Genomic DNA, 14163 nt, shown 5'->3' with positions numbered 1-14163 from the left:
GGGGGGGGGGTTTAGGAGAAGTTGTGCAAATATCAAAATGCCTTGATGAGAGGATATCGGTCTGGAGGAGTGGGCATTCTGGGCACGCAGACCACCCTAGATAACACCCACATGTGATGCTGTACCTTCACGATTGGAAGAACTGAAATCGAATGAATGGAAGGGTCTTGGCAGGGACAGTAGGCTGGCAAGGAAGGTAAATGTAAGCTTCGCTTCCTCTCAAGATCCATTGTTGCGGCCAATTGGCAGGCCCCAACAATGTCATGTGGATTAGGGGAAGCACGTCATCAATACTGTGTAAAGTCTGACACTGATTGTCGCAGTGCTTACCCAGAGATGGGGGCTTATTGGGCAAAGTGACAGATCCTCTTTAAGTTCATATTACCCGCTGCCATGCTTACAAAGTGCCACTTTATGTCCCTGACATCTTTTTTGTTCCTCCAAGGATGAAGCCCATTCAGAAACTGGAAGGAATGAGTAATGGGGTTGGAGGAACCCAGCAGCCAACCTCTGGACTCTCAGATATCAGCTCCCAGGTTCAGCAGTACCAGCAGTTCCTTGGTAGGTGACAAATGACGAGTTCTCTCCCATGCCCATAGATCACCGATCCCTAATAATCTCCCATGTCTCCGGTGCAGATGCCTCCCGGACTCTGCCTGAGTTTTCAGACATGGACCTACAGGGAAAACCACTTCCTGATGGAGTCACTCTGGCTGACATCAAGGCCTTCCAGCTGCTTTACCGAGAGCACTGCGAGGTAAGTGATTGCATCTTGTCCTCTTTATGGACCAGACTCTGGATCTTCTCCATTCTGTCCACAAGGAAGACTTCAATGAAACCTCTAAATATATATCTGAAATACAGGAGCTGCTTTACCTGCCAAATGTTTTGTATCTCTATCTTGACATTTTCTGAGCCCTTACCAGACAGCACAGGCTGATTGGTGACACGGCTTTCTCTATTACAATTAAGGAATATTCTGCTGACACCACGATACCCCCAATAGTGATGGGCTCGGGTGTGTGTGCTGACAGCGCCAATCACAGGCACTGAGACGTATGGCGATTTCTGCAGCTGCGGACCGGGATAATGTCTCAGTACCTGTGATTGGCGCGGAGGCACTGTCAGCTTCCTGGCGGGCTCGGCACGTGGAGCTGCTAACACGCAGTGAAGGAGCAGCAGGAGACTGATGAGGTCATCTGTCTGCTCTCTTTTCTTGTCAGCACATTTGCATGCAGCACAACGTATTGGTTCCCAGTACTGCTCCTTCTCCCACCGTTATCACATGAGCTTACAGGCGTCACATAGGCTTCTAACACGTGTTTTGGTACATTTTTAGTCACCTATTTTTATAAGGATTTTCAGTAATGTGTTAATTAAAGTCAGGAAGAAACATTCAAGGTCCGTGATATTCATTGGTGCAGCTAAAATGAATCAGAGTCTGATGTGAGCTCAGCACCTTATCCACATATTGAACGTCCCTTTGTATCTCTTCAATAGACCTCCATAGATATGGACTGGTGGAAGGGGAGAGATGGACGTCTTCTGTGAAATACGTTTGGCTCCATTCCCCCGATCTGCCAGTCAGTCATGTGAACGTCCCAGTATGAAAGACTTCTGGGGTGATGCTGCTGGTGCCTCCAAAATTCCTGAGGGATTCTAAGGTCCATGACAGGGGTAGGCTAGCTTGACACTTCCGTTGTACTCTGACCACAGCTGGAGCCCAGAGGTTGCCTCCCTATGGTGTCGGGTCACTTGTAGTAGGACAATACGGCATATTTATGAAAGTAGTAATCAGTGTCATGTAGGAAATATATTTGGGTGCTGTGCTCATTGCCGAACATTCCACTGATGCCTGATTAGCAGAACTGCCTTTAATTAAGATTGACTCGTTATACTAATGACTTCTCTGTCTCACAGGCTATAGTGGACGTGGTGGTGAATCTTCAGTTCACACTGGTGGAGACTCTGTGGAAAAAATTCTGGAGGTTCAACCAGACTCAGCACAGCGACAGCAATGTGTGGGTATCGGTACAACCACTGGACACCATTGTACCTCCATGTTGTTCATCCCCAATCATTCTTCCTCCCTCCACGCCAACATACACACACAGACTATTTCTCCATACCTATGTTTTAGGGATGCAGCGATAACGTTTATTTGGTGTCGAGTACCGATATTTTATGTTTCGGTACTCACCGATACCAGGACTTCCACTAGCATGGAGCCGGCTCCCCTTGAAATCAGGAAGCTGGGCGCCGTGTTGTTACCTGCCGCCCGGCTTCTTGATTGCCTGGAAGGACAGCTCCATGCTGTTTGGAGTTTGGCTTCCCAGCCAATCGGCATGGAGCCGATTTCCCAGCCAATAGGGAAGCCGGGCAGCAGGTCATTACCCGTCACCTGGCTTGCTGATTGGCTGCGAAGCTGGCTTCCCAGCCAATCAGCATTGAGCCGGCTGTTTGCCCAGCTTGAGGCTGATTGGCCGGGTCATTACCTGCCGCCCCGGCTTCCTGATTGGCCAGGAGAGTGCCTCCATGCTGTTTGGCCAGCTCCATGCTGATTGGCTGGGAAGCCGGCTTCCCGACCATCTGGCATCAAGCCGGCCAAGCGTCATGGTGCCAGCTTCCCCGCCAATCAAAAAGTCGGGCGGTGAGTCATTACCTGCCGCCTGGTTGGCTGGGAAGCCGGCTCCATGTTCCCTCGCGGCACTGACGGTCAGAGGAAATCTCCCTCTGACCAGAAGTTCCAGTATCGGACCATCTGTGCGAGTACTCACCCAAATACTCTGTATCGGTGCAACCCTACTATGTTTCTGCGCCTCCATATTGACCCCTTTTTTTACACTTCTTTCACCCTACAGAGATGATGAAGCAGAGAAACGTTTGCCAAAGGACAGTTTGGTTCTCCTGTCAAAGTACGAGCCTTTGCTAAAATGGAGCCGGGACTGTGACCACCTGCTGTACCAGGGTTTGGTGGAGACCCTCATCCCGGATGTGCTGCGTCCAATTCCCAGTGAGTGTTTTACTTCCAATGGCCAGAATACAATGAATAGCAGTCCAGGTACAGGAAGCTGTAACACGATGTTTAGCAACTAAAGAGGACCAACCATTATTTTCCTAATAACAAAATCACACAGCTTGCAGTTGGGCAGTGTTGTCTTTCCATGTCCCCTCTGATTGGCCAGTGTGCAGTGACTGAGCCCCTGCGTTGTGGAGTACTTCAATGAAAGCTGAATGCTCAGTATAACCAGAGCACTGTATGCATGTCTGGATGGTACTGGCTCCATTGCCAGCGACTGCACATCCCCAAGAAAGACGGACTACTAATCAGAACTTTCTACTCACATTCACACACAGATTGACTTCAAGGTTCTTTTAAAGGGGCCATTAAAATAAATCTGTCATAATTCAAATATGGTTCTGCCATGACTGACCTCCTTTTGAAAGTGCTACTTGTCTGATTTGCTGACCTGATGAAGTAAGAGGATGAACGCGGCAGCCAGCAGCCAGTGCAGCATCAATGTTTCTCTACTGACCGGTTTCCTTTACGCGGGTGTGGGTATTTTCTGTCCATAGTGTGTGTGTTCTAGCATGACTTGCAAGCTGTACTTGCCCCACAAAAAATAAATCGAGGCAACTGGACTTGTTGTATTTTCCTTGAAGACATTTTTCTGGTCATCCGACCAGCTTTCTCATTCTATAAATATTTTCAATTCTCAGTTGCGAAAGCGAGTCCGGATGAGCAGCGAAACGACTTCAAGAAAAATACAGGAAGTTGCCTTGATTTATTTTTTACTGATATACCATGACCTGGAGGAATGAGAACCTTCACAGACATATTCCCCAAACTCTGTCCCCTCAGGTGCCCTGACACAAGCCATCCGAAACTTTGCCAAGAGTCTGGAGAGCTGGCTAACAAGTGCAATGATGAATATTCCGGAGGAGATGGTCAGAGTCAAGGTAATCATTCCCTAGTCTCAGCGCTGCTTCCAGTGGTTAATAGTGGAACTGCATCTCAGAAGATATAAGGTCAAGTATGTCACTCTTAGCGGACGACCACCAATCAGATAAAACCCCCCTAACATCACAAATGACCTTCTGCATGAATGCCCGTTGTCAGGGGCTCAGCTTGTGTAGGTTTAAATGTAGACCAGCCAAACATTTTTTTTTTCCTTTAACCTCTTTGTTTTTGATTTGAGTGGGGGAGGATTCAGACCGCTGTTGGGTTTTTACTTCTATCCAGGGCTCCATTGCATTGGAAAGATTTCCCCTCACTTACTGTATTAGTGACAAGAGTTTTACCATACAGGAAGTGAAGGAAAATCTGCACGAGGGACACAGACAGCAATAGGAAGCTGTCAGATTCCAGCCTCGCCCTACTCTACTTAAAGACAAACACTTTAATGTCTCAGTAATCTGAAGTTTCATATACGCACTATACCGAATGACAAATGTATCTCTTGTTTCATGTTCTTTCCATTGGTAATGTTAGCACTAAAGACATCATGCAAAATAATATTCTGAAGCAGTTTCTTCTCCTGTGACCCAGGTTGGTGCTGCGAGTGCCTTTGCCCAGACTTTGCGGCGCTATACATCACTCAATCACCTGGCCCAGGCCGCCCGCGCTGTGCTGCAGAATACCGCTCAGATCAACCAGATGCTAAGCGACCTGAACCGTGTAGACTTCACCAATGTGCAGGTTAGACACCTTTCTGGCCTCTTACTGCTTCTCTTATGTATCCAACATTCTCACATCCTTCTGTACTGGAGAAATAATGTGCCTCTGGTGTTTTCCTCCAGTACAGAAGTGCGCCATCATCTCCCTCCTCCACTTCCTGCCTGTTGTCTTGTCTGTGCACAAGCTGTGTCTCTGGTGTTGTCCTCCAGTACAGAAGTGCGCCATCATCTCCCTCCTCCACTTCCTGCCTGTTGTCCTGACTGTGCACAAGCTGTGTCTCTGATGTTGTCCTCCAGTACAGAAGTGCGCCATCTTCTCCCTCATCCACTTCCTGCCTGTTGTCCTGACTGTGCACAAGCTGTGTCTCTAGTTGTTCTCCAGCATGGCCTCCTGTCTCTGCCTCCTGTGTGTCTCTCTACAAGCTCTCTCTAGTGTTGTCCCCACACTAAAGCACAATGTCTCCTTTCTTCTCCACTCTCTACCTCTTATTTGTCTCTGTACAGGCCCTGTCTCTTGTGTTGTCTTCCGCCACTGAAGTGCTCCGTCTCCTCTCTCCTCCTCTGTTTGCCTCTTGTCTGTCTCTGTACAGGCCTAGTGTTGTCCCCCACACTGAAGCATGCTTTCTCCTCTTGTCTCTCCCTCTTGTGTGTTACTGTACTAGCTTGGTATAGATGTCACCAGCACACCAGGGAAAAGTATAAAGACAAAATGTCCATGTATTGATGAATATTGTAACTCAGACAAGCGCTTTCGGGGCCACGCAGGGTCCCGTTCATCAGGCTTAGAGATGATGAAGGGGACCCTGCGTGGACCCCGAAAGCGCTTGCATGAGTGAAAATATACGTCAATCCATGGACATTCTTTTGTGTTGAATCTTTACCCTGGTGTGCTGGTGAAGTCTATATCACGTTTTGCTGAAAGCGGCGCTATCGGCAGTCACTGCGAGCACCCACTTTGACCGTATTTGGGATATCCGGTGAGGCATCTGTGTATCACTGTACAAGCTGTCTCTGGGGTTGTCCTCCAGCACTAGCATGCATTGTTTACCCTCTCCTCCATTCTTTGCCTTTTTGTTTCTCTCTGTACTAACCGTGTCTCTGGTGGTGTCGTCCAGCACTGAACTACACTCCTCTCTCTCCTCCACTTTGTCCATCCATGTGCAGGCCGTCTCTGGTCTTGTCCTCCAGCACTGAAATGCACTGTCTCCTCTTTCCTGCACTCCCTTCCTCATGTGTTTCTGTACAAACCCAATCTCTGATGTTTGTCCTCCAGCACTGAATGGCATTCTTGCATCTCCTCTCTCCTCAGGAGCAGGCGTCCTGGGTGTGTCGCTGTGCTGATCGCGTTGTCCAGCGGCTAGAACAGGACTTTAAGTTAACGTTACAGCAGCAGAGCTCCCTGGAGCAGTGGGCTGAGTGGCTGGACAGTGTCGTCTCCCAGGTGCTTAAGCCACATCAAGGATCTCCTGGTTTTTCCAAGGCTGCCAAACTCTTCCTCCTCAAGTGGTCCTTCTACAGGTAGGAGATGATGAAATATAAATAAAATGGTATTAGTTTTGGACAGTGTGTGGAAGGGATAGATGGTCAAGTTTTTATTGCTCTCTGGGTCCTCGTTGGGCAAGTTTTTCCTCTTTTCCTGACCGGTGGCACCAGTGACCAGAATAGGAAATGATGGAACATCTCTTCACACGTGACACAGCAGTAAAAAGCTGAAAATAAAATAATAATAATGTTGTACTCCCCATATAATCATTTTCTAGGAGTCCATTGAGACATACAGGAGGTCCTTAACCTTCAAGGTTATACTGCTGCCTAAAGGCAGCTTGGACACTGGCCAAAAAAGCCGTAGGCCAGCCCAGGATATGCACATCTAGGAAACAGCTGCTTGATGCCAAAAAGTCCAATTAGAACTCTGATCTAGTACAGCAGTGTTTCTCAACCTGTGTGACCCACATTTGTCCTTGGTCATTAAGTTGTGACCCAAGTTGCACAGCAATGGAACGCAGTGTGGGCTGTTGTTCTGTGACGGAGCTCCATCCATATGTGCATCCACTTGTACAGCTTCCTTGCATGCCCTTTAGAGGTGCTGGGAGCCAGATTGTGACGTCACTCCGGTCCAGGCACCGCTACGGGGTACGCAAGTGAGCTGTAAGCAATGCAAGTATGGATGGAGCTCCCTCGCAGGCATAGCCCCAGCCCACCTCAAGCTGACACTCGGCACCGGGCAGCATATTTTGAATGGCTGCTAGGCATGAGAACTGACAGTGCTGCGCTAGGGGGAGGCTGATGAGCCTCTCGCCTAGAAAAGTGGAAGGCACACGGGGACCCACTGAACACGGGGTCGCGACCCACTTTTGGGTCACGACCCACCAGTTGAGAACCAAGGTAGTAGAGTATGCCTTGACCAGAAAGGGTAGAACCCAATCCTTGAGACCATAAGCTTGAATGATGCTTTGTCTAAGTCACCTACCTAAAGATGGTGGAGCACAAAGCCGGAGCGCCTTTACAGGCTCCATCCAAAATGACAAAAAGGAAATCGGTCTTTCTGTATGAAGCAGTGGCTAAGAAATAAACTTGCACATCCTAAACCACATCCAAACAATTTGATGAAATGGAGCCACACAGAAGGATGCGAGAACAATATCCTGGTTGAGGTGAGAAGCAGAAGCTACCTTTTGGCATGAAGGAGGTCTCGGGCCTCAATACAACCTTGTCCCCAAGACCAGAGAGGCAGGATAAGGCAGACACTTACCTAAGGCAGGGGTGATGGTTACAAGAAAAAACAACGTGTGGGTGAAAGTAGAGAGAGGAATGTCTCTAATGTGTTTGTCCCACTGATTTACTGGGGAATGGGAGAAGGGGGGGGTACATGGAAGACCCCTTGGACAAAGGTCCTAATCAAAGCATGAGAGGCCAATGGTCTTTAAAACAGAATGGAGAGGACAGACCCCTGACCATTGATAGTGCTGAGAGCCAAAGACTGGTTCACATCCAGCCACAGGAAGGAGCATTTGTCCCATAGAGAAGGGGTGGAAGCCACAGGATTCACACCAAGCTAAGTATGCCTTCCACGTCCAATAATGTACCTTGGGGGAAGTAGCCATGATTATTAGCCATGAATAATCGGCTAACTAATCGATTTTGAAAATAATCGTTAGCTGCAGCTCTAAAACCCAGACAGCTGGTAGAAGGTGAGGGTCAGATGGCTGTAGGCGATCAAAGCCACTGTAGGCAGGCAGCAAGAACGAATTGAAAATCAAAGTTCCATGTGGCTCTTGGCATCAGAAGCAGCAGCGGGGAGATGTTTCCTTGATGCTTTATGGCAGGAAAGAGGGTGCGGAGTCCATGTGGCACTCCAGCCAGCGGATGACGTCAGCACTCAATCCCACAGCGTTAACCTTTTCCACAGCAAAGATTAGTGGGAATGGGGGAATAAGGGTGCCCGGCACCCGATGAAATAAGGTCTCCCCCCAGAGCTTACTCACTGAGTCTATAGAAACAGAGCAAGCGCTGGGGCAATGCCAGTGGCTCTGGAGTCTGAAATACGCCCTATGTAGAACCCAGGCTATCACTGCAACCTCCAGTCCAGCGGGGACTGGACCTGGTACTCCAAACCTAGGCTAAAAGCTGCTGACGAAAGCGGAAACCTTCAGGAGCAGTGAGATCTGATTTCAAAAATCAGAAAAGTGCTGGCAAAATAATAGCTTGGTCTTTATAGGAAAGCCAACCACCGAAAGAAGTATGCTGGTGTGGAAAGGGTCATCCTGCGCTGGCCTACATTTACTAGCGTCCAATCCTCCTGTACGCAGCAGTAACATGAAGATTAATGGCTTCCTGCGTCCTCATTAGGGGAGAAGAAAACGTGTCCTTTGTTCCCATCTGGGATTTCCCCGTGTGCTGTAATTGTATTGTGTGACTGAGATCCGTGATTGACACAATGAGTCACATGACACAGACTCTCCTTTTTATTCTCCAGCTCCATGGTGATCCGAGACCTCACTCTGCGCAGCGCGGCTAGCTTCGGCTCCTTCCATCTCATTCGCCTGCTGTATGACGAATACATGTACTATCTGATAGAACATAGGGTGGCCCAGGCCCGGGGAGAGACCCCCATCGCTGTCATGGGAGAGGTGAGTGCACGGTGAAACACCAGGCCCACAGCCTGTCCGCTCTTCAGTCTCATCTGTTGATAAAGTTGGTTATCCTTCTATAAACTTGTACGCTCTGCACCCCCGCTTCCATTTCCCTAAATATAATGTCTTGTTTTTTTAGTTTGCAAACCTGAGCAGCTCATCACAATCCATGGACCAGGACAAGGGTAAGTGCTCCGCCTCGTCTTCTCATGTTGTGCTTCCTAAGAGAACAGGCCTAGTCCTATAGACGACATTACACGGAGGGGTGGTAGGTCCGGTATTCTTGCTGTGCATGTACAATGGGGTAGTAAAGGCCAAGACGGCCCATGTGTAGGAACGTTTACATTCACGATTGTGAAAAAAGCACTTTTAAAAAAAAATTTCGGTTGTCGATTTCCACTACAAAATAATCCGTGTCGGGTCGATGTGTTACTTCAAGAAAGACTATACTGGCTTTAGTCCAATCTTTATTTTATGTCTTTATAGAGGATTACATATTCCAATTCAATATCTCTGTGTGTGTACAACCTTTGTCAGTAACTCGTTTTATAATGGGATAGCTGGAGCCAGTGGTGGACCTAAAATCTTGCACCAGGGCCCTTCGGTTATTATCTTGGGCCCCCCTCACAAGACGAGGGGGGGGAGTGGATCACACTGCCCCCTCCCCCCCAGCGGTCTCTAATGTTGCAGTAGTGTGCTGGACTTATCTGAGACCCTGCAGAGCACACCATAGATCCTGCATAGCCCACCTGATACTCTCTATGGTGGGCTCTGCAGGGTCCCAGGTGGTCTGGTCTGGTCGTCGGGATGCTGCCCCTGTACAGTTGATACCCATGTAAGAGGCCCCCCAGACCCCTCACATGTGTACCGGCCATACCCCCCTGATGGCGGTGTTCTATCAAAGGTTGTGACTACGTTAGAATGTGTGACCTGGTCACACGTTTTAACGTAATCCCACCCAGTTTGTCGGCGGTGGAATGTGTGACCGCCAAAAGGTGAAGCATTCCAACGCTTTCTCCGCTGTTCCAGGGCAGATCGGCATCGCATGTGCAGGAGAACCGATCTCCCTGAAACAGCTGATCGGTCCTGAAATGTCGCTTCTCTCCGACTGCGATCTCACATTCCACCGCGCTCACAAAGTCGGATAGAAGTGACATTTCAGGACCGATCAGCTGTTTCAGGGCATATCGGTTCTCCTGCACATGCGATCTGCGATGCCGATCTGCCCTGGAACAGCGGAGAAAGCTTTGGAATTCTTCACCTATTCCACCGCCGAAAAACTGGGCGAGATTACGTTAAAATGTGTGATCACGTCACCGGTCACACATTCTAACGTAGTCTCAAACTTTGATAGATCACATGCCTACCTGTAATCATTTAATCAGAGAAATAGATTATAAAAGGAACATTACAGTGTAATATTCCCCATTATAATCCACTTGTCTGATTACATGAAATAGCAGTACATAACTACGATCCACCATCGTACGGCCGCGTACTGCCATAGAGAAGGACGGGGGGTGCGTACTAATCACACGCAGCACCTGTCCTTCCCGGGAGCTGCCCGATACGGCCGTGCACGCAGCACAGAGCTGTACGTGCCGGTCTTTTCTCGTGTGAATGAGGCCTTAAAGTTCTATATGAAACCTGTACATATGACTTGTTGTCTCTTCTGCTTCACCAGATGAGGAGGAGGAAGAGGAGGAGGAGAGCGATGATGAAGTAACACATGAGCTTTCACTGAATATCGATTCCTCCAACACACTGGAGCCCAGCTCCCTGGAGCCGCCCAGCAAGCTAGCGCGTACAGATTCCCAGGGAATATTTGTGCAGGTCCCGCCCACTACCTAATCAGCTCCTGATTGGCCAAATCCACACCAGAGCTTTCTGGGGGGGCACATGGATTGGATGGGGAGAGATCACCTCCGTACCCCACAATGCACTAGCTATGAGTCCATTACAACAAGGATAAGGCCTCTTGTACCAGTAAGACCCAGCTGTGTCCTCCGTACCAGTCACCGATGACCCCCGGAAGTGTATGTACTCCTCTCTATACATACATCCTCCCACAAGCACAGACTGCAAGAGAAGCTACATGTGTGTATATATCTCATCTACTATCCATTGTGCGGCTGCGCGTTCAGCAATGTGTACATAGCTCGGCCAGCTTATCTCGTGAGTGTCTATATGTATATTCATATTCTATATATAGAGTAAGTGTATTTTAAATGACAGAAGCCCCGCCCCTTTATGAAATCCTGCAAAATCTGGAACGGCTCAAATCGATTGCAGTCTTAAACGAGAGCCTGTTATCGTGCCAGCCAGCTCAATTTTCTGTGCCATGACCGCGTACGGGGAGGTTGTGATTAATACGGCGGCGTTCAGTGCGTGCTGTACAACGAGATCTGACAGAAGGATCCCTCTGATGGCTTCAAGGGGGGAATATGATGGATTTTGGTACCTTTTTAAAGCTTATGCTCTTTGCATCGCTTTCATGTTTACGTTAAAATCTGTTGCAGAGTTCAGGACAAAGTTTGTACGTTACGCCGGGGTTTCTGACAGAAAGCCCAGCATTGCCAACATGTTGGCAGAACTGGAAACTGTTGAATAGACATGACGCACCATAACCATGGGCAAAGGCTCAGGGGGGAGCTGGGGCGGGTTGCTTGCTTGTTGCAGGCCAGTTAGGTCTCGGCTGGAGTAGTGTGGTTGTCCTGGGGCTATTATGCAGCCCAGGAGTTAGGAGAAGCTGTTGATGCGGCCATATTGCGCTGTCACATGTGACATTTATTTGAGTGGAGATTTGCTCAGGTCATGTCACACAATGGTGACTCAGGTGCAACAGACGCGATCCTTAATGGGCATTGCTCTGTCGCTGGCGGAGACTAATGGAGCGACATCATTGGTTTGGCCGGCAAGGGAGCCAATCCATGGAAGGAAGAAAGAGGTCAGGTAGGGTAGGTAGACCCGTAGTGGTGCCAGGTGGGGGTGGCAGCCCATGAGCGAGGGCACATATACTTTGTGTGTCAGTTCCTCAGTAGGGTGGTAATTTCATCCCGGGATGGACGTCCGCTCTGATCATCCGGTCAGACAAATGGCCATTGTTTGGTAGAAGATCATTTTATCTAAGAAGCTTGAGGACAGGTAACCTTTTGGCTCTGGTTGGATGGAAGAGCTTTGTGGACAGCTGACAGGTGCTCTTCACACACTGAAAGATGTCAAGGCCTTAGTGGGGGCAAGAACGGCTGACTACACATTGGAGGGGGGCAAAAACAGCTGCCCATTCATTATGAGGGAGCCAGAACAGCTGACCATTCGTTATGAGGGAGCCAGAACAGCTGACCATTCATTGGGCAGGGGTAAGAACAGCTGCCCATTCATTGGGCGGGGGCCAGAACAGCTGCCCATTCATTGGGCGGGGGCAAGAACAGCTGCCCATTCATTGGGCGGGGGCAAGAACAGCTGACCATTCATTGGGCGGGGGCAAGAACAGCTGCCCATTCATTGGGCGGGGGCCAGAACAGCTGCCCATTCATTGGGCGGGGGCCAGAACAGCTGCCCATTCATTGGGCGGGGGCCAGAACAGCTGCCCATTCATTGGGCGGGGGCCAGAACAGCTGACCATTCATTGGGCAGGGCAGGAACAGCTGCCCATTCATTGGGCGGGGGCAAGAGCAGCTGCCCATTCATTGGGCGGGGGCAAGAACAGCTGACCATTCCTTTGAGGGGGCAGCAGGCACCTGAAAGACCGGTTCCACCTCTCGGAGACTCAACTGGGAAATTGTTCACAAAGTGGTAGAACAATAGAATTCAGGTTCTGCTTAAAGACTTAGTTCTCCCATATTTAGGGTGTAGCATGAAACATGGTCATCTTCCCCAAACCAGGGGGTCCATCTCCCTTGGGCGTCCTTTTGATTTTTTTAGGTTCCCATGGCTATGTGTGGCTCTGCCTGCACAGCCGATTCTTCAGTTCACAGATTCATTTACTGGGCTCTATGAATGGAAAGAGAAGTCCTATCTGCCACCGCAGCAGAGGGACTGACCGATCTCAGTGGAGCACAGTATGGTGATGTCACTGCACGCGCGATCCATTGAGTACTTCCTCCGGTCCCATAATGGTAGCTCCGTACCTAAATGTTATCTGTCTGGGGCTCTTTGTTCAGGAAATGGCTTTCATAGGTCCCATGTCATGGATGTGGACCAAGCACAGATCAGCAGTTGCTGTCACTCTGACCCCACTTGCTTCTGTATTGTTACCAGAGCCATTGACTGTAGATGACAGATAACTAACTCAAAGCATGTTGAAGATGGAGAGCGTGTGTAGGAGAAGACTGTACTGCAAGAGTCTACACTGGTTGGGATGGAGCTCTCTTCTTTCTCCAGCTTATGTCTGGAATCCACACTCCATCTTATTTCATATACAGCGCTGTGCAGTATGTTGGTGCTATGGCTCCACCTTGGTAGGTCCTCTGCCCAGTGGCTGCAGGATAGTGATAAGGATTGAATGCCTGTCTAAGACTTCCCCCTTTTAGACCCCACAGTGGCCTAGAGAAGCCAACCCAAGAATAAAAATGTCATGTATTGCAGCCTACTGGTCCTTAGATGGCTACATTAGTTTTCACCTGCTGATTGTGCCAGTAACACACTTCCTGTCCTAGGGTCACACTTCCTGTCCTAGGGTCACACTTCCTGTCCTAGGGTCACACTCTAGAATTGGGAGTCTGGTGTAACACTCTACAGGGGCAAAGTAGACATGCATTGGGACAAGGAGTGTGGTAGTGAATCTCCAGGATTGCGGAGCCCGTTATGACACCAGTGGGATACCCCAGACCAGGAGATCCAACAATCTTTCTTAAACTAAACTGCAGTGACCAACCTTCCAGGACACTAAGCTGAGCTCTGTATTCCAAGGCCGTTTTTGTTCTTGCCTGCTGCCCATCCTCTTGAGGCAGGGCTTATACCCCAGAGATCAGCTGAGCCCCCCAATAACATTACTAAACATGTATCCTGTTAGCTGAGGGTGGACATGGACAGACTGATATAAGGAAGCAGTGACGCATAGCAGTGGCTTTGTCTTATGCGCCCTCATTCACACGGTAATCGGCCGACACATACAGCTCTGTGCTGCGTGCACGGCCGTACCAAGCAGCTCCCAGGAAGGACAGGTGCTGCGTGTGATTAGTACCCAGCCCCCGTCCTCTATGGGACTACATGGCCGTATGCTCACCTGCCCTGCACGTCTGTGCGTACTCGTACAGGATGGATCCTGTGTGCGTCCGAGCCAGGAAACACGCACCCGTAAGGACCTGCACTTGAGGGGAGAGAGGGGGGGGGGGGGGGGGGGGGAGCAAAG

The 14163-nt window shown here is 49.4% G+C and overlaps 1 protein-coding gene across 2 annotated transcripts in view; it reads left to right on the top strand.

Moving 5' to 3' along the window:
* Nucleotides 1–10823, top strand: part of RFX1 (regulatory factor X1) — a 28126-nt gene extending 17303 nt beyond the window's left edge. For both annotated transcript variants that reach the window (XM_018570468.1, XM_018570467.1), the window contains 10 exons: nt 446–561; nt 639–757; nt 1921–2021; nt 2862–3013; nt 3863–3960; nt 4550–4699; nt 5987–6195; nt 8654–8807; nt 8950–8995; nt 10495–10823. In XM_018570468.1, the coding sequence (XP_018425970.1) occupies nt 446–561; nt 639–757; nt 1921–2021; nt 2862–3013; nt 3863–3960; nt 4550–4699; nt 5987–6195; nt 8654–8807; nt 8950–8995; nt 10495–10661 (1312 nt within the window). In that variant the 3' untranslated portion in view covers nt 10662–10823. The remainder of the gene's footprint in view (nt 1–445; nt 562–638; nt 758–1920; nt 2022–2861; nt 3014–3862; nt 3961–4549; nt 4700–5986; nt 6196–8653; nt 8808–8949; nt 8996–10494) is intronic.
* Nucleotides 10824–14163: the final 3340 nt, after the last annotated feature.

The sequence above is a fragment of the Nanorana parkeri genome, unplaced genomic scaffold, assembly GCF_000935625.1.
Source record: "Nanorana parkeri isolate BGI_ZX_2015 unplaced genomic scaffold, ASM93562v1 scaffold1536, whole genome shotgun sequence".
Lineage (NCBI taxonomy): Eukaryota > Metazoa > Chordata > Amphibia > Anura > Dicroglossidae > Nanorana > Nanorana parkeri.
This window is presented reverse-complemented; position numbering and strand designations above follow the sequence as displayed.